Source organism: Microcaecilia unicolor, chromosome 11, assembly GCF_901765095.1.
Source record: "Microcaecilia unicolor chromosome 11, aMicUni1.1, whole genome shotgun sequence".
Classification (NCBI taxonomy): Eukaryota; Metazoa; Chordata; class Amphibia; order Gymnophiona; family Siphonopidae; genus Microcaecilia; species Microcaecilia unicolor.
In genome coordinates, this window is record NC_044041.1 from 153135725 (window position 1) to 153160469 (window position 24745).

A 24745-nucleotide genomic window follows, 5' to 3' on the forward strand; every position below is an offset into this window, starting at 1 on the left:
TGGCAGCCTGATGGATAGTGGGTTCAGAATGGCGCCTGTGGCAGAGAGTGTTGGGGCAGCGCGGGATGTTTGGGGAGCTGCCAGTTGAGGAGCGTCAGTCGGTGCAATCCCTGCAGCAGCCAGCAGATCTGTTGGGACAGGAGGGGACTGGTATAAGTGACTCTGTGCATATAGGGGGAGGGCGGGGGTCTGGGGAATTGGTGTTGGACATTGCTGCTACGAAGAAGCAACAAGACATTGAAGGGGTTCATAATAAGTTGGCGATTGGGGAGGGGAGGTTGGAATGAAGGATGATGGGAAACAGGGGGAAGATGCTTGTATAGGGCGGGCTGGGGTTAGTTCAGGGAAGGGGACAGGGGGGGCGGTGGGGGCCGGGGGCCCGGTCCTTTGCTGCAGTAGTCCAGGGGAGGGGGGAGACAGAGGGGGGTGGACCTAGTGGAGGTGGGGGTGCGGGTAGGTCTTTTGGGGGTATGGGGAAGGGGAAGGGGAGTGGGCAGCTTCCTAAGCGACGTAATGTAGTACAATTAAAATGGATGGGGGAAGGGGCAATGCCATCAAGGGACCGGGTCTTGCAGCAGGTAATGGGGATGGGGTTTATACCCGAAGATTTTGATGCATGTATACATCCCTACAATATTCCTGAGTATGATATTAGCTTCATGACACAGAGGGGGCTGGAGATGTTTTGGGGAAGATATGAGGGGTTGCGGGGAAAAGGGGAATGGAAAGATTTCAGGGCCATCCCGATCAGCACGCCGGACTTGGTGCAGGTGACCCTACTCGTGAGGAATGAGTCTCTTTCAGGGGCGGATTTGGCGTATTGGCTGCAGCGGTACGCGGAGTTAAGATCCCCGCTGACGAAATTGCCGGATCCAAGCAGGGTGTGGGCAGGAGGGTGGGGAGCACGGGTACGGTTGAAACAGATAGGCCAGGTAGTGCAGCACATCCCTTCGTCTGCGTTCATTGGACGTGATCGCGTCCTCTGTTTTTACAAGGGACAGCCACGTCAGTGTTTTTAAGTCAGGCTCAGGAGGGTGGGGAGGGGGATGGGGAGTAAGAGGAAGGTAGAGAGGGTCGGGAAGGGGGTGCAGGCCCAGGAGCTTCAGTGGGGGGATAGGATGGAATTAGAGGAGGAGGTAGAGGGGGGATTAGGGGAGGGGGAGGGGAGGGGGAGTGAAAGGGAGAGTAGGGATGAAGAAGTAGGGCCGGTGGAAACCAAGAGGAAGAAAGGGAGGTTGAAAGGGGAGGGAGGAAGGGAGACTGTAGGGGGGGAAGAAGGAGGGGAGGAGAGGGAGCGGATTGAGGCTGAAGGTGACCGAACAGCAGAGATTTTGATTCAGGGCGAGAGAGGAGTTCTTCAGGAGGTCGGGGAGCAGGGGAAGGAGGAGGGGGTGACTGGGTCGATGACTGGGTCAGAAGAAGATGGCAGGGCTTCTACTCACATTTGCCACGCTTAATGTGGCTAGTATTATGTCGGCAAAGGCACAGGGTATGGCGTATGATTGGTTTGCACGGGTCAGGGCAGATTGTTTCCTGATACAGGAGACCCGGTTGCGATCCCTCGAGGAGGTCAGGCGTGCGCAACGGGCCTGGAGGTGGGGTCCTTCTGTGTGGGGGGTTGGCGGGGGACAGATATGGGGGGGTTGGGATTTTGTTTAAGAGGCATGAGGTTTGTATCCAACGGGTGGTGGAATTGGGGGTGGGGAGAGGGTTGGTAGTGGATGTGGTTTGGGCGGGTAAGGCACTTCGGGTGGTAAACGTGTATGGGCCCCAGAGCAAGAGGGAGATGGTGCTTTTGTTCGGGAAAATCAGACCCTATTTGTGCACATCACGGCAGGTAATTGGGGAGGAGATTTTAATACAATTTTGCGGAGAAAGGACAGTGGGGGGAAGTCGGTGCAGGTGAGATACGATGGGGTGCGATTGGCAGGGATAATGCGTGAGGCGGGGTTGGTTGATGTACATATGGAGTTTTTTGGGGAGCAGGATGGGTTTACGTTTTTCAGAGGGCAATGTAAAAGTAGAATAGATCGTTTTTTGGTGAGGAAAGGGGTTTGTTTTCAGGGACCTAAGTAGAGGCAGTAGACTTTTCAGACCACCGTATGGTTATCATAGAGGTGGGGGGGGGGGGGCAGCAGCTCAGAGGCCAGGGAGGGGGTTATGGAGGCTAAATTAGAGATGGTTAGGCAGTGGGAGGGTGAGGGAGGATTTTCTGAGATTTTTGGAAGACCAGGTCACGGTGCAGGGAGCCTTTTCATCACTGGGAGGGTGGTGGGAGGTGGTGAAGAAGCACACACGGGAGTTTTTTGTGCGGCAGGCAAGGTGGGAAGGGAGGGAAAGGACGAAGTTGGGCATGGCGGTTAAGATGAAGAGGGATAAATTGATTTCTCAGGGGGGGAGTGCGGGGGAAATTCAGGAATTACAAGTCCTTTTGGAAAAGGTGCAGTATAACCGCTATTCCTCCTTGGTCTATGAACGTGATTTTGGTAAATTGTTTAGTCCGACCCCTTTGTTTGTTGTAGGGAAAGGAGGGAGCACAAGGTGTTGGAGAGTGTGCGGGATGCCCGTGGGACTCTTCGGGACTCCAAGGAGGGGATCCTACGGGTTGTAGAGGATCATTTTTCGGCATTCTTTTCCACCCAGGGGTTAGATGAAGATTTGATGGACCGGTATGTGCAGGGTACGCCTGGGCTAGGGAATGGGGGACCCAGCTCCAGACCTTGTCGCAACCAGGACCTTGCGGGAAGTGGAGGAGGCGATTGAGGCACTCCACAAAAAGTCTTCGCCAGGGCCGGATGGGCTGCCGGCCGAGTTTTATAAGGTCTTTAAGGTGCAGTTGGGTCGATATTGTTGAAGGTGTGGGAGGCGGCCCGAGTGGAGGGATCCCTCCCAAAATCACTGAAGGAGGGCGGCCATTGTGTTGCTCAGCAAGGGGAAAGATGCGTCAGAGCTAGCCAATTGGCGGCCTATTGCATTACTTAATACGGACCGGAAAATATTTGCGAGGATGTTGTTCCAGAGGATGAGGCAGATGTCGGGGACATTGTTAGCAGCCTCACAAGCATGTGGGGTTAAGGGGAGGGGGGTGTTAGAGGCAGCGGCGTGGGTTAGGGAGGGGTTTGAGCATAGTAGGGCAGGACCCACGGGTAGATTAATGATAGCTTTAGATCAGGATAAGGCATTTGATAGGGTTCAATGGGGGTTTTTGTGGCGGGTGTTGAAGCATTATGGGTTTCCAAAGGGATGGGTAGAACAGCTGAAGTTAGTGTATAACCAGGCGGAATGCTTTCCGTTGGTAAACGGGTGGAGGGGGAAGAGGTTTGGGGTAGGTGCAGGGGTGAGGCAGGGGTGTCCACTTAGTCCGTTGCTGTATGCGTACGCCATTGACCCATTTGTGCGAAGGGTGGAGCAGGGAGGTGGGGGAGGTTTGAAAGGGGTGGAGGTGGGGGAAGGTCATCAACTGAGGGTCATGGCGTACGCGGATGATGTGACGGTCTGGGTAGCAGACCAGCAGGAAGGGGGGAAATTGCAGGAGATGATCGAAGAGTATTCACAGGCGACGGCATCACGGATCAACTTTCAGAAGTCCAATAGTTTGTGGGTAGGGGATCAGGGTGGGAAGTTTGGGTTAGGGGGTAGGTTTCCGTCACCAGGGAGAGGCTGAGGGTCTTGGGCATTCACTTTGGATTAGGGGATTATGGGTTGGAGAATTGGGATAGGTGTTTGCAGTTAGCCAAAGTAAAGGTAGACAGGTGGAAGGGGTGGAAAATGTCTATGGGAGAGCGGGTTCGGCTAATTAAAGTTCATTTGGTTCCTTTGTTGTTGTTTGTCAGTTATATTTGTTTGTTGCCCGAAAGATGATACACGTTACTTTATAGTATTTTTTTTCAGCTAGTGTGGGGAAACAGAATGAACCCTGTTAAGCGCAATATTACATATTTACCAAGGAGGGAGGGAGGGGTAGGTATGATAAACCCGTTTTGTTTTTCAGTTCATTATTTTGCAGTTTAACTTGGGTAAGGCGGTAGGGCAGGAGCCCCCAGGGTGGGCGCGGAGTGTCCTTGGGTGGTGGTCACGGTTATTGGACAATATGGCAGCAAGGAGGAAGAGTTGTAGCTTTGAGGAAGGGTGGCCCGGAGGGGGTGGGGTATTACAAATCCCTGGTAAAGCTAGTGCGGGTATGGGGGCTGACGGTGGGTGAGGATCCAGGAAGGAAGAAGGGAGGTATGGATGGAAAGGGTAAGGTCGCAGGTTTTCACTGCACCCTTGGTGTTGCGGGATGCTCCTGAGGTAGTGCTGAGGCAGGGTTTACGGCTTATAACATCAGACAGAATCCCGGTTAAGTATCGGGACATGGCGTGGCTGTCCCTGCACGGTAAGTTGTACGTGCGAGGCAACTTGAAGTATCGCAACGTGCAGGACAGAGGATGCCCGAGAGGGGAATGTGCTGGGCAGAGGAGACAATGGAACACTTCTTACAGAGGTGCCCATTCACGGTGTAGGTTGGGAATCGGGTCTCCTCGCTGTTGAAGATCCCTGGGTTCAGTAATTATAGTTATGCGGATTGGGTATATGGTCCCATGCATAAAATAAGGGCTTGGATCCGGTAACTCATTTCATTATTTCACTGGTTCTGCGCTACTGCTCTGGATGGCGCGATGTAGGGTTTCGCTGCACCAAGAGTTCCGGTCAGTAGAACGTGTTAGTTGGGATGTGGTGAGAGCCGTGCAGGGAGGTGGCGAAGTGGGAGGGGGTGGAGAGGGGTAAGGGGACAGCCTTGCGGTGGTGGAAGGCAGGTTAGGCTAAAACCCCCCATGAAATCCTAGAGCAAAGTTATTGTTTGGAGTAGGTTTGTTTTCTGTATTAGTTGGGGACTTGCTGTTTGCATGTGTGTAAAGGGGGGATATTTCTGTTGCATGATGTTTGTGGGGGATGGGGGACGGGGTGAGGTTTTATGTTTGTATTCTGCTTTAGTTTTTTCTAATAAAAAGAGTTCTCCAAGCGTTCACCACCCTCTCCACGAAAATGGAGGTTCTTCCGCTGGCCCCTATTTTTCATATTATCCATCTTATAGTGCAAGTCATCCAACTGCATCTCCAGCAACGTGCATTTAGTTTGCAAGTCCAGCACAGATTCCCCTTGGTCCTCAACCTGCATCTCCCTCCATGTGTGAGCCAAAGTCCTGAATGTCCCTATGGAGAGGTGTCAATCCACGTGGTGAGTTCACCACACATTGCCTGAAGTTTGAGCTGTAAATCTTTCAAACATCACTGGACTTCTCTGCTCAAACTAAGCAATGTGGAGTGGAACGGGTACACGTGAAGCGTCTGTTTACTCTTTCCGAAAATACTAGGACTAGGGGGCATGCAATGAAGCTACAAAGTAGTAAATTAAAACAAATCGGAGAAAATGTTCTTCACTCAACGTGTAATTAAACTCTGGAATTTGTTGCCAAAGAAAGCGGTAAAGGTGGTTACTTAGCAGGGTTTAAAAAAGGTTTGGACAGCTTTCTAAAGGAAAAGTCCATAGACCATTATTAAAATGGACTTGAGGAAAATCCACTGCTTATTTCTGAGATGAGCAGCATAAAATGTTTTGTACTTTTTTGGGATCTTGCCAGGTATTTGTGACCTGGATTGGCCACTGTTGGAAACAGGATGCTGGGCTTGATGGACCCTTGGTCTGTCCCAGTACGGCAATACTTATGTAAGTTAACTGGGTCTTGCTCTTCGTCATCCTCAGAGCAGGTAGGAGAATTCGTTTCCGTTCCTGATCAGGGATAGTTGACTGAGAGGCCCGTCTCAAGGCCTTTTCTGGTCCCGGCCGTGCTGCAAGGACTCCTTAATATTGGCATTTTTGAGTTTGTGTGCCATAGCTAACCAAGGAGAAGGCGCACACTCACAAAAAGCAACTTCAAAAACGTGATACAGTGAAATTAGGGCTTAGTTTACTAGATGGGAGCGGTAGCTCAGAATTTGCAATCCATCCAGGGAGCTGACATCACTTCCTCTCTCTGAAGATTTATCTTAAAAAAAAATTTTGGCTAAGTGATATTTATATTTTTCCAGTGATTTTTTTCTTTCTTTCTCTTTTTTTCCTCTGTTTGTTACCCACTTTGAGCCACTGTTAGTGGGAGTTGAAAGGATGCAAGAATCATATTACATTACACATGCTGACAACTTGAGGAGGGAAGAAAGGGGAGATGCTGAACATTTTGAGGAGACATGGAGGGAAGGGAAGATACTGAACATCTTGATGAGGGGGGGGGGGAAGAGGCAGAGATAGAGGAGAGGGGAGGTAGGGAAGGAGAGATAGTGGACATGGAGGGGAAGACCTTGAGCCACCTTTGCTGGGAAGCACATGGCTGAAGGTTCGCCTAGGGTGTCAGATACCCTTGGGTTGGCCTTAGGAATAGGAAAACATGCCTGTTTCAGTTCCACTTATATATATGTATTATGTAAGTAGTCAATTGTAGCACTCACTGCTACAGAACAATGTGGAGGTTAGAATCCGATAAGAAATTGTTTAACATTTTGTTAGTGGTTGCTTTACATTTAATTGTTTTAAATTGGAAAAATAATGTACATCTCAATTATAATGAATGGTGGAGTAACGTGTGTGTGATTAGGAAATATGAAACTATACTAGCCCATAGGCACCGTTGTGTTCAATCTGTCTTGAAGACCTGGGCTCGTTTGGATTCATTTTGTCAGACTCCTAATAGCACTACCTGATAATTGTATAATTGCTGATTTGCTATGGGTATTGTCATGGTATGTTGTTCTGCCTTTTTATTTTTGTTATTAACTTTGCCATGGATTATTGTTACTGTTTCTTTTTGGTTGTTTTGTGTTATACTTGTAAAACCTTAATTAAAAAAAAAAAAAAAAGATAACAAATATAGAATTATAACTTATAAAAAAAAAAGAAGCACAGATGGGTTTGAAAAAGAATGAGGCAAGTTGATGGAGCACAGATCAATCACTGGCTATTTAATGTAAGTTAGAAATGTCACCTCAGGTTCAGGGTACCTTGATTTTTCAAACCTTGATTGTTCAAACTGGGATATGACAGGAAATAGGCCACCATAAATAACCACTTTTTGATGCAAGTCCTTTAAGCCCTTGCTGCCTGCTTCTGTTAGATAGACCTCCAGGGCAGTAGTTCTTGTGTTCTTAAGCATATATTATTACTTGGTAAGCTGGGCCATTGCCAGAGGTGGTGCCACGCTGAGGAAAGAGGTCTGCTACATTACATTGAGTCAGTCTGTGAATCTGCAACCACATGAGCCTAAAAAGGAAGAGAAATGCCAAAAAGACTCTTGCTCTGGGTGCTGTTTTGTGCAGCAATTGTCCCATTAGTAACACATTCGCCTTCATAGATAGAGAGGATGTTGGTGGGGGGGGGGGGGGTTGCACATATTGGAGAGCCGATAAGCTGTACCCTGAGACCTGTGTGTGTCCAATCTTTCATTATAACTTCTTAAACTCCTCTAGTGGACTTTGCATACCTACTTAACTAACTTCGTGGCTAATCACCAGAACCTTCTGCCATGATGTATTTAAGAATGGTGGCCTGCTGCTTGCAGGAAATTTGAAAATGAAAAATCTGACAAAGTAATCCAGAGCAGGCCTGTCCTGTCTCTGTCCATTGCAATACCACAGATCTAAATCAGTCTCAGCCCAGACTCCTTGCTCTCCTGCTTCACGAATTCCTTCTCAGCACTGAGGCAGGTCTTCTCTTTCTTCCCAGGTCCCATTATATCATGTCCAGCATGGTGGAAGGCAGTGAGCAACAGCCAGAGAAGATGAACCCTGAAGACATCATTGTAACACACCGCCAGGTGGTAAAAGGGCTGGAGGCACTACGGAATGAGAACAGGGTGCTGTCCCATATGCTGGAGGAGGCTCTGCTCTATGGACAGAAGGAAGAGACTGGGAAAATAGGGAAGGACATGGAGCTCCAGGAGGAGAAGTACCAGCTGCTTCGGAAGTCCCTGGAAACTATTGACCTAGGGCTGGGGGAAGCAAAGGTATTCCTAATATGAGGGAATCTAGAAAAATGCACTGGTACATGTGGAGGGGCATAATCGAATGGGGACGACCATCTCTAAGGGCGCCCATCTCTAAGGACGTCCCGGCGAAGGGGCGGGGAAACCCGTATTATCGAAACAAGATGGGCGTCCATCTTTCGTTTTGATAAGTACAGTCGGGACGCCCAAATCCCAACATTTAGGTCGACCTTAGAGATGGTCGACCTTAGAAATGTTCGTCCCTGGTTTTCGGCCATAATGGAAACCGAGGATGCCCATCTCAAAAACGACCAAATCCAAGCCATTTGCTCGTGGGAGGAGCCAGCATTCGTAGTGCACTGGTCCCCCTCACATGCCAGGACACCAACCGGGCACCCTAGGGGGCACTGCAGTGGACTTCAGAAATTGCTCCCAGGTGCATAGCTCCCTTACCTTGGGTGCTGAGGCCCTCAAAACTCACTCCTCACAACTGTACAACACTACCATAGCCCTAAGGGCTGAAGGGGGGCTCCTACATGTGGGTACAGTGGGTTTCGGGTGGGTTTTGAAGGGCTCCCATTTACCACCACAAGTGTAACAGGTGTGGGGGGGGGGGGGGTATGGGCCTGGGTCCGCCTGGCTGATGTGCAGTGCACCCACTGAAACTGCTCCACGGACCTGCACACTGCTGTCAGGGTGGGTATGACATTTGAGGCTGGCAAAACATTTTTTTTAAGGTTTTTTTTTTTTTTTTTTTTAGGGTGGGAGGGGGTTGGTGACCACTGGGGGAGTAAGGGGAGGTCATCCCTGATTCCTTTTGGTGGTCATCTGGTCAGTTCGGGCACCTTTTTGAGGCTTGGTTGTGAAAAAAAAAATGGACCAAGTAAAGTCGGCCAACTGCTCGTCAGGGACGCCCTTATTTTTTCCATTATCAGTCGAGGAAGCCCATGTGTTAAGCACGCCCCAGTCCCGCCTTCACTATGCTTCCGACACGCCCCCCCAGGAACTTTGGTCGTCCCCGTGATGGGAAGCAGTTGAGGACGCCCAAAATTGGCTTTCGATTATGCCAATTTGGGCAACCCTGAGAGAAGGACGCCATCTCTCGATTTGTGTCAGAAGATGGGCGCCCTTCTCTTTCGAAATAAGCCTGAAAGTCACTCTTACTGCAGGAGCACTAGTTGTGGAGGTACTCATATCTTCTGTGGCCTCAGTCGCTCTCCAGCAGAAGATGCTGTAGAGAATAGTGGAGGAGCAACGACTGTTGGGGAGGTCACAGCTCCTGCAATCCCCATTTTTCCCAGCAGGAGGTACAGTAGAGAACAGTACAGAACCCACTGCTTCTGCATTTCCTGTTTGTCTCAGCAGAAGGGTAGTGCAGATGCACTTACAATTGGAGAACTCTCACAGCTCCTGTAATCTCTGTCTCTCCCAGCAGAGGTACTGTTAGAGAACTGTACAGAACTCCCAGCTCCTGCAGTCCCAGTGTCTCCCAGCAGAAGGTGCTGTAGAGAATAGTGTAGGAGTGTTCATAGCTCCTGAAGGCCCAGCCTTTTTTTATTTCATTTTTTTCTTCATCCTTCCTTCTTCAGATGATGATTGCACTTTCAACCCACATTGGGCTACTGGAAGCAGAAAAGCATAAACTAAAATCTCAGGTGAAACGACTCTGCCAGGAGAACCTGTGGTTACGTGATGAGCTGGCCAATACTCAGCAGCGTCTACAGCACAGTGAGGAGATGGTGGCACAGCTTGAGGAGGAGAAGAAACATCTGAAATTCATGAACCAAATGAAGCAGTATGAGCCCGAGGGGGAGCAGGTAGGACCTTGGGCACCCTAACAGTTGAGATTTGTGGCTGTAGGAAAACTGGCAGCCCAATATTCAAAGGCACTTATCTGTAAAACAGCAGCTCCTCTATAGATTCTTCACCTATCTGTGAATTTTTGACGGCACTATCTAGATAGTGCACTGAACATTGGAAGGCATTCTAGCTAACTTTACAGATAGTCAGTGATATTCAGCCGCTATCTGTACAACTATGCAGATTAAGTTGGACAACAAAAAGACTGTCTTAATTAAAATGCATAGTTCCATGGCTAGTAGCTGAATATTACCGCAGTTAGAAGAGTCATTGATGGTCAACACCAGGGCTTAATTTGTGCCATAATGGAATGGAAAACTGTTCCAGCACTGCTAGCAGCTCTGGCAGTGATGCCATCCCCCTATTCTCCCTACCTGCTGACTCTCCCCATGGTCCAGCTTTTCTTTCCTTCCTCTCCCCTTCCCAGCTGGTGATCTGGCATCTCCCATGACCTCTTAAACACCACTCCACCCACTCGGGTGTACGTGTACCTTTTTAAAAAGTCATTTTTGCTTATAGAGGCTGCTGGTGGAGATCAGCGATGCATATGCCCTGCTCACGTCCTCCCGAAGCCTTCTCGCTAATGTAATTTCCTGTTCCTGCATAGGCAGGAAGCATCCGAGGAAGGCTGTGGGGAGGGCACAAGCTGTACATATGCATTGCTGCTCACCGCTGGCAGCCTCTACAAGCAAAAACATTTAAAAGGCACACCTGAAGGGGGAGGCATTTGAGAGGCTGGTGGGAAGGGGATCAACTGGGTAAGGGACAGGAAGGACAAATGCGGGACCTTGGGGGTTGGGGTGGAGACATACTGGACTATTGGGTGGAGAGGAGACATGCTGGATGGACCATTGGGGAGGGAGAGAGGAGAAATGCTGGACCATTGGGAGGTGGAGGAAAAAGAGACCTGGAACACGGGGGGGGGGGGGGGGGGGGGGAGGAGATATGCTGGACTATTGGGGGAGGGGGGGGAGAAAAAAGAGACATCCTAGACCTTTGAGGGGGGAGCAGGAGAAATGCAGGACCATTAGGGAGGAGAGAGAAAAGGAGATGGGGAGATGCTGGGCTACAAATGAGGGGGGGAGACGGATGCATGATGTTGTGCTTTAAGGGTGGGAGTGAAAAGAAGGAGATGCTGGGTTGTGGAGAGGAGAGAGAGAGATGTTCAGTATCTCCCCCTCCCACCACCTTTGTAGCTCAACGTGACAACAACCCTCCATGGCTTCTCCCACATGGTTCCAAAGAGATGAATGAGAAGATGATGATGAATACAGAGGGTAAAAATGCGGTAATGGGGAATGGGTGACAGAAGAGAATAGGAGACTGGGGAAGGAGTGAGAGTGGAAATGGGGGAACCAAGGACTGAGAGAAGGAGATGGAAAGCCGATAGGTAGGTGAAAATAAAAAAAAGATTACAGTTGCACCCTGGCACATATACGTGGTTTTTTTTTTTTATGTTCATTTTGGCCAGCCCTTACAGGAGCAATTAAGGGAGTTCTCCTCCTTAATCCCCTGTTGTTTATTTGTCCCTCCCAATTGAAACTAAATAAAGATTGTGGCCTCTGTAGTTTTATTAGGAGAGCTCCACATGTAGGTTTCCAAAATGGCAGACATACATGTGTAAGTGCTTTACACATATGTAAGTTCTGCATTACCATATTACATATGTACATGTCGGCACTTACAAGTGTAATTTGTGGGATTTCCTCTATTGATGTTTTACACATAAGTAAAATGGATGCTCCTGCCGTACCCAGCTGCCACATACACATGCATTCCTGTGTATATTTTAGAAAAGCTCTATATCAGCAGATCCTTTTCTAAAATACTACCAGAATTGTACATATCGTGACCTGGATGTATCAGTTTTGATTTCTATATTCTATCTAAATGGTCCTTCACATATTTAAACGCCATGGCTGGCATTTAAAAAAAACAACTGTTGACTGCGACATTTAATAATGACCTGTGGATTTTAGAACCTGATAACAGGCGATTTACCTCTTTTGGCTACACAGTAGAGTGACTATCTTCAGAGCAGGTCACTGCAAACAGGTCCATGTCCGGCTATGACTCAAGTTCCTGCTAGTTACCCCTGGTCACTTCCTTTAAACCTTGTCACTCCCGCCACCACCACCACACCTCCTCATCAGATATCTTTTAGAACACATAAGCAGTAATTCAAGCTGATTAAGCATGAGGAGGGAATCTCTCGGTGTATTAATAAAAATCCAAATAAAATGGTCTGTCCTCTTACCAGGAGAAGGAGGAGCCACAGCCGTGGAAAGACAGTCTCACTGACCTGTTTTCCAGTGAAGAGGAGGAACACAAACATCGTAGGTTTTGTGTACCCAAATGTCTGTCAGTATATGTCTTCGAGTTCGTCTCTCAGTCTATAGACACTCACCTGTCCTTTTTTTTCTGTCCACTGCTAGTATGTGCTATTTATATAGTGCTATTAGTTTCCAAGTTTAATTATGCTTGATACACCACCTATTGGAGTACTGTCTACATTTTACATTGTCTCTGAATAGATTTGGTTGTTAGGAGACTTGAAAAATAAGAAATTAGGAAAGTTACAATATTATGATAAGCTGAAGTCAAGTAACATGGGGAGCTGTGTGTTTCAGGTCCGACCCACTGTGGTCCTAGGCTGGTTTGACAGCTGGCATCCTACATTGCTGGGATTAGAGATGTAGTGGGGATTAGAGATGTAGTGGGTATTAGGAGTTGAATGCATCCTGGAAAAGGTGCACATGCAGCAGTGTCTGCTCTGTGGAGCTTACTATCTAGTTAAGTCAGTTTTCCCATCTACTCCTTTGGAGTCTCATCTGTTTTGTAGCTGTCTTCCAGTGGTGGAACACACACAAAAGGAGAAGCAGGTACTAAAACACTAGCAGCAAAAACAAAACAAAGAACACCAAGATTCTGGAGAACCAGAGCTAACTTGACCACAGTTTAGTCAACGTAGAAATTGTGCTTGACAAAGCCACATTTGTCAAGTGAGCTGCATCAGGGGTCATATAACATAAGATTTTTGCACACTGCCTGCATAAGTCCTGTAACAGCATCTGTCTGTGAAGAAGAGGTTGCCCTGAGAAGTGGCAGTTGTGTCATAATCTTGTTGCTGTGACTTGAGTGAACAGTATCCATTCTGATGTTATATGACCCACTGATTGCAGCCCACTTGGGCAAAACATGACCCCATCAGGTGCATGTCTAACTTGAATAAATTTTATTCAAGTTACCTCTGGTTCTCTAGATTCTTGGTGCTGTTTTCTTTTGTTTTTGTGTCTCCCAGTGTACAGAGCCTCACTTGTGCTCTCTGTCACAGACTGTGTGTATTATAATGCTGCTAAATAGTTACTCATTCCTCCTTTTGTCCTCTCTAATCATGTGCCTCCTCTCCTTCCTCTCTATATTTCCCTCTCTCCCTTGCCTAATTCTCTCTATTTTTTTTTTAAACTTCTGTGTTTCTCACTTTTCCTCCATTCTTGCTCCCTCTCCTCCTCCAGGGAGTCCACAGATGAGCAGCTCATTCACAGCTGCTCAGCAGGGTGGTTACGAGATCCCTGCTCGGCTGCGCACTCTTCATAACCTAGTGATCCAGTATGCCTCGCAGGGACGCTATGAAGTGGCAGTGCCCCTCTGCAAACAGGCATTAGAAGATCTGGAGAAAAGCTCCGGCCATAACCATCCAGATGTTGCTACTATGTAAACATCCTGGCACTGGTGTACAGGTGAGGCCTAGAGGTATGGAACTTTTTTCTCATACAGTTTCCAGCATCAGATTCTGGTGTGACATGCCTGCACACCTCAGAGGCACAATGCTTTTGTTATTGGACAATTTTGTTAATGTTTGCTAATCAAAGACATATAATTTGATTAGCAAACAGCAAAATTGTCCATCTGGTACTCTGAAAAGGTCATTTTCAGCAAGGAAAATTCCTATCAGCATCAGAAGAGTTAATAAATGTGTTTTATCGTAGTCTCATTACCTAATTCAGCTGTAATGCAGAAATATCCAACAGCCATCTATTCCACCCTACCTTGCTGTCAACAGCCTTCAAAAGAATTTAGAAGATGTTTATGGGGGAAGGAGAAAGTCCTTATGCAGACAAATGTTCCTTAGGCTGATGGGATGGGAATTCTGCAAATTCAAACTTATGCCAAATTACAAGTAAAAACAGCACTCGTCTGCCCCACAGCACCCTAATTCCACTGCTGAGATATCCCTTCCTCCTCACCCTCACAGTTCTGCCAATACATCTCACTCCTGACTTCCCAAATGATAAATCAAACCAGACACTGGTGGGTGACATCATTAACTGTATTATTTAAATGTGTGCTGCCTCCTGAATTCTCCACCTGCTCCAACTCCACTGTCTGCCAGCTCCTTTGTACATCGGGAGAGCAGTTTCTAGTGTACAGGCTGAAGAATCAGAAAGCGGCCTTTTAAACCAGACACTGGTGGGTGACATCATTAACTGGTCCCTCGGGCAGAGTCTCTGATGTTACCCTTCAGAAGAAGTTAGTTCATATCAATTTGTTCTCTGTCACTAATTTTACTTGACAAAGTCTGTCATTATCTTTACAATGTATTACTACTGCACTTCTTTATAATCGTATTGTTGAATATTACTTTGCTTTGTCTCTGTAAATTGCTCTGTCCTCCCTACTAATGTTCTCACAAATCAGTCTCACTAATTGGCTCTGCTACATTGCTCTATGTTCATGGTACTAAGTTCTCAATCCGAGGCACTAGAATCACAATTTAATATTCCAGTGATCATAACCAATAGAGAAAAACCTAATTGATATAGTTATGAACACAACCATGCCTATTATCCTAACACACCCAGTTATTTGACCCAAATAATATCAGATCAAAACCACTTTTCTTCACATAGATCTGGTTCTTCTCAAAATCAACTATTAAACATAAATATATTAACTATCCCCCAATATCCTTCGTACTTATTGCAGTTCGATATATATAACTGCCAGATCTATAGTAAACAAAAGTAACCTAATCAGAGGATGGATTGAGGAGGAAAATCTTGGTTTGGCATTAATAACAAACTTGGTTACGCCTCATTGATGACCCACTATTACATGATTTATGTCCTCCAGAATACAAAATTCTCCATCAAACTAGACCAGTAAAAAAAAAAAAGAAGGAGGCGAAATTGCCATTATTTACAAATCTTTCTCAATATTGAATTTACTTTTAATCTTAACTCCCATAATCTAGAAATTATAACCACTAAAATCAAAGTTGATTCCCTACATGACTCAATGTGCCTTAATCTCTTTTACTGCCCACCGGGTAATTGGTCAGCCACCGAATCTGTTTTCTCAGAATTCATCTCTAACATATTTGTTAAATATGACAATGTACTACTCATGGGAGATATCCCTTTCAATCTACGCTGACAGAGATCTATGAGAAGATCCGAGGCTAGCTTTCCATCCTAACCTCATGGGCAAAAGTATTTCAGTTTAAGATAAACAAAGACATCCCAGCACAATAAGGTAATTCCAACTTCACTTGATGTCAATGAGTTTAAGCTACCAATCTAAAATAGCCTAAAAATCCTTGTCGTCGAGCTAGATAGCCATCTGCTTTTGGACCATCAAGTGAAGGTTGTCGTGAAGAGAATGTTTTTTTGCAATGTGGCGGCTGAAGCGTATCAGAAATTGCCTGCCTAGAGATCTATTCCGCACTTTCGTTCACTGGCTGGTCCTTTCTCACCTGGACTACTGTAGCGGGATTATGCTGGTTGTCATGACTATCTACTACGAAAACTCTAGACTGCCCAGAACACGGCTGCTAGTTAATACTAGGCAAATCGCTCTTTGCCCATGCACAGCCATTGCGTTTTGACCTGCACTGGCTCCCAGTCAAAGATCGCATCATCTTCAAAGTCTGCTCTTTAATGCACAAGATCGTATACAGAGAGGCGCCTGAATACATGCACAACCTAATTGATCTGCCCCCAAGGAATGCTTTGTCAACATCGTGCAATTTTCTCTGTCTTCATTATCCCAGCAGTAAGAAGTCAGATACAAACAGATGTTTGCTTCGTCTTTCCCATATACCAGTGCTAAGTCTTGGAATGAACTGCCGAGCAATTAAAAGGGATATTAGACCATCAATTATTTAAGAAGTTCTTAAATCATTCCTATTCATGAAAGCCTATTCCTTAACGAATCCCACCATTTGACTTTCCCATTGTGGTTTGTTTCAACACTTTTATTAAGATCCAACTGACACAGTGCAAACATTACACCATCACAAGAAGTACAAACATAGGCTTGCAGTAAGTTCACACCCTCCAATACTAGTCCATACTCTATGGGATTTTTTTTTTACATGTACAGAACACTCAAGAATAATTCAAAGTAAATTGATGTTTTAGGTGTAATCCCCTCTTTCCCTGTCCCCCTCCCCCCACCCCCCTCCCAAGAATCCATCCCCCAACCCACAACGATGCAACTAAAGATTCCTCCAGAATAAGGCACATTTACATCCAAGTAATACATCCTATACCTTCCCCCCTCCTTTTAAATTCTCCCTCCCCCCTTAAAAAAAAACCAAAAAACTTATAAGCTTTTTTAACACTGAACTGCGCGCGGCGTGGAGTCGAGACTGGATATAGGGACCCCAAGTCTCCAGAAACTGTGACCTCTCTTCTGTGAGGGTCCCACCGCCCTTCGCTCCATGCAATAGAAGATTGTGAAATCTGTTCCTCCAATGCCAAAAATCAGGTGGGTCCGCAGAGACCCACCCATGCATAATCACTTTTTTCCCATCAAACAGGCCCTGCGGATCACTGTCTCGAGCCCCTCTTCTGGAAGACAAAAAGCTCATATTATCAAATAGTATCCCCAGAGGCGTAAAACTTATTCGAGACTGTACCAACCCCTCCAAATATTCTATGATCTGATGCCAATATTTTTGTGTGGCAGTGCAACCCCAAAGACAGTGGTACAGTGTGCCTTCCTGCCTCTGACACTTAGAGCAGAGTGGATCAGGCACCCCTCCCATCTAAACAGCTGCGTCTTGGTCATAATAGCCCTGTGTAGAATTCGAAACTGACATTCCCGCAGACTCGCATTCACCGAGATCTCCGGGATCAGGACACCAACTTTGTATAATCTAAAGTCAAACCGGGTCTCTGCATGTCACGGGCCCATCGAGTGGTGATTGCTTCAGTATGTCTCTGCGGGTCACTACCCAAGAAGCTTATGCAAGGCTCGATATGAGGGCCGCTGTCCCGGGGTCTCCTTAAAGAACTCTCTGACTTCCTCCCATGTCCACAATTCAACTGCTCCATATTGAGAGACCGAATATAATGAGCTAGTGCTGATATGCAAATTCATGACTGGCACTAATTCCTACCCCCAATGCCCCCAAGTTTAGCAGACCACCCCTTGTCCCTAATACATGTTCTACCCTTGTTATTCCCAGTAGTGCCCACCTCCGAAATACCTGATTCTCAGATCCAGGCGTAAATGTTGGGTTTCCCTGCAACGGTAATAATCAGATATATCGCTCCCAAACCCCAGTACCTATTTAAATCCCGCCACACCTCCCTTATGGGTCTTAGCAACAAACTACCTCTAAATTGTGACGGTACCGAACACTGCGGACCATGTAATAAATAGTGTAAGTGAAAGGGCGCAAAAAAAGCTTGCTCCAGTTTCCGCGGTGTATAATCGTGTTTGTCCAACGCCAGTCACCCAAATGTCTTAGCAGGCAGGCTTGATTATATTTTTGTATATCTGCAGGCCAAAGCCTCCCACTTCCAGGTGCCCATTAACAAAATTCAGCGGCAGCTTAGACTTTCCCCCCCCCCCCCCCCCCAAACAAACTTTCGTAATGCTGGTTGATTCGTAATATCTTTATTTCGCAAACGCAGTGGAAGAACCTGCACATGTCACAGCCATCTAGGGAACTCTGCCCATTGCGACATAATTGGACCCTCCCATGCAGCGACAGCGGCAGAATTGCCCATTTTGCAGCCTAAGCTGCATATTCCCAACAGCCGTGTATAATTAAGGTTATAAAATTCCGTCGTCCTCATGGCTATCTGTACCCCCAGGTATGTAAAACTCCCTTTGGCCCATTTTAAGGGGAACCCACTCCCCCACTCCACCCCTCACCATCATCCCTTGCCGTTAGTGCTAAAGACTTGGAAAAGTTGAGTTTGAATCCAGCATAATCCCCATATTCCTTAAACAATTCTAACAGCGCATGTAGAGATTTCTTAGGGTCCGTGAAGTGTATCAAAATGTCATCCGCAAAAGCGGAAATCTTAAAACCCATCTCTCTCCATTTTACTCCTGCAATTTCCGGATGTGACACAATCTCTCGTACCAAGGGGTCCAAAGTCAGAACGAACAGCAATGGGGAGAGTGGACACCCCTGTCTCACCCTCTTCGAACCTGGAATTCCCGTGATTTCTCTCCATTAATCCACAGGAACGTGAGGATTAACATATAGCGCTCCCACCGCAGTGCGGAAAAAACCCCGATGCCCACTTCTGCAGTACAGCAAATAAGAACTGCCACGCCACCCTATTGAAGGCCTTCTCTGCGTCGAACTTATCAGCAGAGGAAGGCCGTCCCTGTTCCTCCACCTTCCTCCAAGGAAGCAATAAGGGCCCTCATGTTACTTACCACCGATCTACCCCTCACAAACCCCACTTGTGGCGACGCTACCAATTAGGGGAGCACCCGCGCCAATCGGTTAGCGAGAATTTTCGCGTACAATTTAGCATCGCAATTAACAGCGAAATTGGTCTATAGGAACCCATATCTTCTGGGTTTTTCCCCGGTTTCAACAACACGATCATTTTTGCCTTGGTAAAAGACTCTGGAACCTTACCGGAGATCGCTATGGAGGTTAAACAGATTTAACAAGGCGGAGCTACCTGTTCATACATCAGTTTGTAAAAGGCTATACTATAGCCATCAGGCCCTGGTGCCTTATGAATATCACTCTGTTGTAAAGCTAATATTAATTCCCCCTCCTCTATGGGGGCATAAGAATTTCTTTCTGTGGTGTCGCCAACTCTGGCAGGTCGATGTTATCCAGAATAACATACTATCAGGTATTATATCTGTATCCGCTTCATACAGTTTTGCATAATAATTTCGGAAACTTTCTACTATGTCCTGCTCAAGCCTATGCACTCTACCATCTGGGTTTTGCACCTGCAGGATCCGGGATATCCTCCTTGACCCTCTGGCAAAACCGGCCCAACAAGTGCCCCGCCTTGTTCCCATACATAAACAACTGATGTTATAATACATGATCGATTTGTATGCCCTCTCCTGCAAGAGCTCATTTTAATGCCCTCTGAGACTCCAAGTTTACCACCAATTTCTGTCCTCTGTCTGGACCCTCCCATATCTCCGCCGCTGCGCCCAAACCTCCCTTCCAAACGCACAGATCTCCTGATCCCTTGCCTCCTTTTCCTGCTCTATATGCGATTATTTCTCCTCTCAGCACCGCCTTTGCGGTTTCCCAATATAACCCATGCTGTTCTATATGGACCCTTATTATGGAGTTCATACTCCCTCCACTTTCCCTGAGATGTTCCTTAAATTTTGCATCTCGGTAAAGGTTCAAAGGGGAAAGGACCCACCCCCCATAACTCCTCTTTACTCCCCGCTATTTCCAGTGTTACCCACACTGGTGAATGATCAGAAATTTCTCCTGGCCCAATCTCTCCGCTGCCACAGTTTTAGAGAAGAGCGACCGTGAATATGAATATATAATACAATCCTAGATGAAGATAGAATGGGCTCTGGACAAATGTGTGTAATCTCTACACCCCGGATGGAGCACCCTCCACCATCTATCAATTCAAGGGTAGTACACAGAAACGGCAATCCTTTGGAGTAGTATCTCTGCCCCAGGCCCCCCTGACTTGTCTTGTCCAATATTGGGTCATAGACCATGTTAAAATCACCCCCAAGGACCACCGGTCCCTGCTGGTAAGGGGCTAGCAGTGTCACGATTCTGAATAAAATTTTTATCATAGACATTGGGCGCATATATATTACAAAAAGTGTATGAGACCCCTCCCAACTCTGCCTCGACCAACACAATCTACCCATGAACTTCTCTTTACTGTTTTGATATTTAATTGGCAACCCCTTCCTGAATAGGATCAGTACTCCAGCCTTCTTTTTGTGTGCGGGGATCCAACTACAGCTATCTACCCAGCCCCTGCTTAAATTTATCCTGCTCTATGGAGTCAAATGCGTTTCCTTGAAGGAATGCTATGTCCACCGCCCATGCGCCGCAGAGCCTGCTGAATTTTTTTTCCTCTTTATGGGCGATGAGAACCCCCCCCCACATTCCAAGACATTAACTTAACCTGCCCAGCGCTCAAGTTAAGGCTTTTCTCAATTTGTTCAATTGTCTAATGTATGGAGAGAGCACCTCCCAGCCCTCGGTACTCCCTCGTCTAGCCCCCAGATGATCCTTTGCCTCCCCCAGCGCACGCAGTCAGTCCACCATAAAAATAAACTGTCCCAAAAACAAACCCCAAAAAACTCCAGAACTCCCCCCCTCGCCCTCCCCCTTTTGTACCCCCCATTCTCACCAACCGTCCGGAGTCCTTCCGGAACACTTCCATTCTGGGCCTGAAGCCACCCTAGTCAACTATATCCAACCCGCCTCCATCCCCCATCTTCCCCCCTCCCATACAGAAGCGGCTGAAGCTTCACACTGTCCAAATTCTCATATCCCTCCATCCCATCTCTCCTCTAATGCACTCGTAAGATATGACCCATGCATTTATTATGAGAGAGCAGTAGACACTTTCCGTCCACTGCCTCCTATTCACTTCTATTCCACTCCTCCCATCCTCCTTCCCTGTCCCAGCCTTTTATAATTCCTCCTAACACATGCCTACCACACCCCCTCTATTCATACTCATCCAGTCAACCATCCATTTCTCCTATATACAACTCTTTCCTATAATCCCCCCATTCAGATCCATAGGAGCCCCAACAAACATCTCTCCCCTGCTTCCGTCTTTATCTTACATGAAACCTGCAACAACCTGAGACATACTCTAATGACTTCCCTCCGGCCCCTTCTGCCAAGAGAAAACATTCAAGATCAGGTCTAAATGGTTCATTACTTCCCAGGATAATCAATCAGTACAATCGCCCCACCACATTTTGCATCTGCAAGTCCTCTATCTCCAAACTCCACAGGTCCTCATCCCACAATCCTATTCTCCAAGCCTTGGGGGGGACTCATGCCCGGTTGCTACAAATTATAATAACTTCTTACGAATGTCCAGCTAAACCAGCTTTTCCTCTTCCTGCTTTATCTCCCGATTTCCAGTGTCTTTTATATCTCAGCTGCGCTCTTTTTGCAGGCTTGTAAATTCTTATCACGTTGCTAGCGACAGATCCTGCCTATGTGAACTGCCAACCTTATCTGCTGCCCTATTGCCTTAACACTTTGGCAATTTGCTCCTTCGCGAGTCCACTGTCAGTAGGAGGATTTCCTGGGCTCAAAACTCCCAAATACAAGGTGGAAACAACTGCTTCAAACGAAACTTGGCATCAGGGTTATCCCCAAACTACAGCTTAAAAACAACTGCTATCTCGAAGTTTAACTTACTAGTCCGTCTGTCTGCTACAGACTCAGCTGCTACCTCTCTGTTGTCTGCTCGCATGTCCAACAGTTCTGCATTCACTCTGGTGCAGCTCTCTTTTGACCACTTCCTCCAGATATCCATTAGCGTCTTCCACTCGTTCAAAAAATAGCACCTTGTCTTGTTCCATAACTTTCATTTCGCTGGATACAAGAGGCTGAAACGAATCTTGTGTGCAAAAAGTGCCGAGCATAGCTGGTACAAATGCCCTCCGAGCTGCAGCTACTTTGGTCGAATAGTCCTGAAAACAAAGGACTTTATTGTTCTGATATCTCAGGTGGTTGCCTCCCCGCAGCGATTGTAAAATTTTTGCTTGTGGGCATCATTAAGCACTTTAAGGATTGTCACTCTAGGGCGAGTTTCACCTGCCCTTCGCGGGCCCCAGCCTGTGTGCTCTCTCTAAACGGAGCCTCCCCCACCAACTCCGGTAGCTCCGCTGCCTCCGGTAGCCATTTTTCAAGAAAACTTCTGAGGTCCTCTCTCTCCCAGGGACTCCGGTAGACCTACCAACCGAGAGGTTGTTCCGTCTTGCACGGTTCTCAATGTCTTCTAACCGTTCCTCCAGTTCAGTGACTCGCTTTAGCAGTGCAGGAGTATCGCCAGACAGCTTCTGCACTGTGTCTTCAACACTGCTGACTCGCTGCTGTACCTCCCGCAGGTCTGTCACGATGGTAGCATATCTCTCCTCCATGCTGTTTAACTTGTCCAATATTTTTTGAAATTTGTCATCAACCGACAATTCCACTGCCTCCGACACTTCCCGTATAATCTCCGCTGCCCATTGCGAGCTCGGAGTCGGAGACGGCGGCTGGCTCTTATCCGCCATTTTAGCCTCCGCTCCGCGCCCTTTCTCTCGGCTCTCTTTTTTCAGCATCTTGGACCGCCATACCTCTCGATTTCTCTCCTTTTGTATGTCTCGCTCTCCTTGTTCAACTTAACCGCTTGCAAATTGCTTTTCGGGGGGATATCAGCTGATTCTAATCAATGGCTCTTTCGGGCGCTTCAGAGCAGTGAGATCAGGCGTCCTCACTCCTCCAACCGGAAGTCCTCCCATTGTGGTTTGAAGTGGGACTCTCACTCACTTGCTCTTGGTGGACAGTTTTTCCTCCCCATGTCTTTTCTGTGAATTCCTCCTGTCATTCTATGCTTATACTTTCTTTTATTGTAATTTTTCTTGAGCTACTGTACGCCACATTGTGCCTGCACTTGTGGGAAAATGTGGGATAGAAATGCACTAAATAATAAACTAAATAATGTGAATGGTGTCAACACTAAAAGACTTCATATCATCGTGGCAACTTATTCACTCAAAAACTACTTCATCCCACACCAGGAAATTACTGGACCTACTAGCCCATAGATTTAACGACTTAGACAACCACTATATTGACAACATTTCTTAGTCTCCAATACCCTGGTCAGACCATAAAAAAATTACTTTCACTCTATACTAATCTCTACAACAGAACCAAACTAAAGCATGTAATGGACAAAACACAACTCTTCTGTTCTCCGATTCCCTAATGTGGCTGTGCCACATGAACTTGATCTTACCACAACATCACCCTGTATTTGTTCACACCGGAGCCTGCAAAGGCCTCTCCGGTACTATGTAAGCCACATTGAACCTACAAATAGGTGGGAAAATGTGGGATACAAATGTAACAAATAAATAAATACTGGAAGGAATCCATTAGAAAACAATTTACTTCCTGAGGCCTCTTCAGTTTTTCAATCTAGAGGCAACATTTACTCTCTAAAATTCTGTCCAATGTACTAAATAACCAGGCTTTACCTCAACAGATTCAATCAATTTCATGTCTGACTGGGATGCTTAAGTAAATCTATTCTGGATGATTTCGCTCCCACAAAATCCAAAACTAGATCATCCCAAAAAAACATTCCCCTCGTTCAATTGTGAAACTCTCCTACTGAAAAGACTTTGTTATAACTTAGAAAGGAAGTGATCAAAAACCAAATCAGATATCAATTAAACAATGTTGGAAATCAGCCGTAAGGGCTTATAAATCTAAAAAGTAGAGAAGCCAAAAGCAGTTATTATAACTAACAAATAGGTAGATCATCTATGAATACTAAAAAACTATAATTTAATTACTCCCTACTAAATACTAAGAATTTATCCCAGTCAAATGAATCAACCCCTACTGTATCTCAACTAGCAACAGGGATAATACAATATCCTATATAAACTACAGAACACTTGTATCTTATTAACATTTTAATACTATAGCTACTCATATAAGATTTAAAAACACTTAGATGGAGTCAGCAGTCCAGGAGCTACCCAGTCTTTTGCACAGAGTGTCGCATTTGTGATTATCTCCCAGTTGGTGTGAAGTCATATGTGTGTGCTCGGTGCAAAGAGCTCCTAGTTCTCAGGGAACAGGTCCGTTCTCTCGAGGCTAGGGTTCAAGACTTGGTTAGAGATGAGGGAGATAGAGCAGTATATATGATGAGACCTACAGGGATGTTGTAGAGAGGTCCCACCTCCAGTCGGGTAGCCCCTGTGCTACTTCGGAGGAGAGAGGCCTCCTGGAAGGCGAGCATTCCCCTGGTGAAGTAGGAAGTACTCCTGTAGCCAGGACCTGCCCTCCAGAGGATGTATTATCCTCTCGCACCGAGGATATGTCTCTGATTACGGCCCACAGGGGAAAAGATAGGACCGCTGTTGTAGTTGGTGCCTCAATCATTAGGCATGTAGATAGCTGGGTGGCTGGTGGACGTGAGGATCGCCTGGTGACTTGCCTGCCTGGTGCGAAGGTGGCGGACCTTACAAGGCACCTAGGCAAGATTTTAGATAGTGCTGGGGAGGAGCCGGCCGTCTTGGTACACATGGGTACCAATGATGTAGGAAATGTGGGAGAGAGGTTCTGGAAGCTAAATTTAGGCTTTAGGAAGGAAGCTCAAATCCAGATCCTCTAGGGTAGCATTCCTCTGAAATACTACCTGTTCCACGCGCAGGGCCCAAGCGACAGGCAGAGATCCGGAGTCTCAACGCGTGGCTGAGACGATGGTGTGGGGAAGAGGGTTTTAGATTTGTCCAGGAACTGGTCAGCATTCTGGGGAAAGGAGAGCCTATTCCGATCTGATGGGCTTCACCTTAACCAGGGTGGGACCAGGCTGCTGGCGTCCAACTTTTAAAAAAGAAATAGAGCAGCTTTTA

General features: G+C 46.7%; 1 protein-coding gene across 1 annotated transcript in view; it reads left to right on the plus strand.

The window, feature by feature from the left end:
• The window catches only part of KLC3 (kinesin light chain 3), a 231664-nt gene that overhangs the window by 34291 nt on the left and 172628 nt on the right, over positions 1-24745 (plus strand). The window contains 4 exon segments of the mRNA XM_030217437.1: positions 7753-8032; positions 9601-9828; positions 12132-12207; positions 13387-13585. Coding sequence (XP_030073297.1) covers positions 7766-8032; positions 9601-9828; positions 12132-12207; positions 13387-13585 — 770 coding nt within the window. The 5' untranslated portion in view covers positions 7753-7765.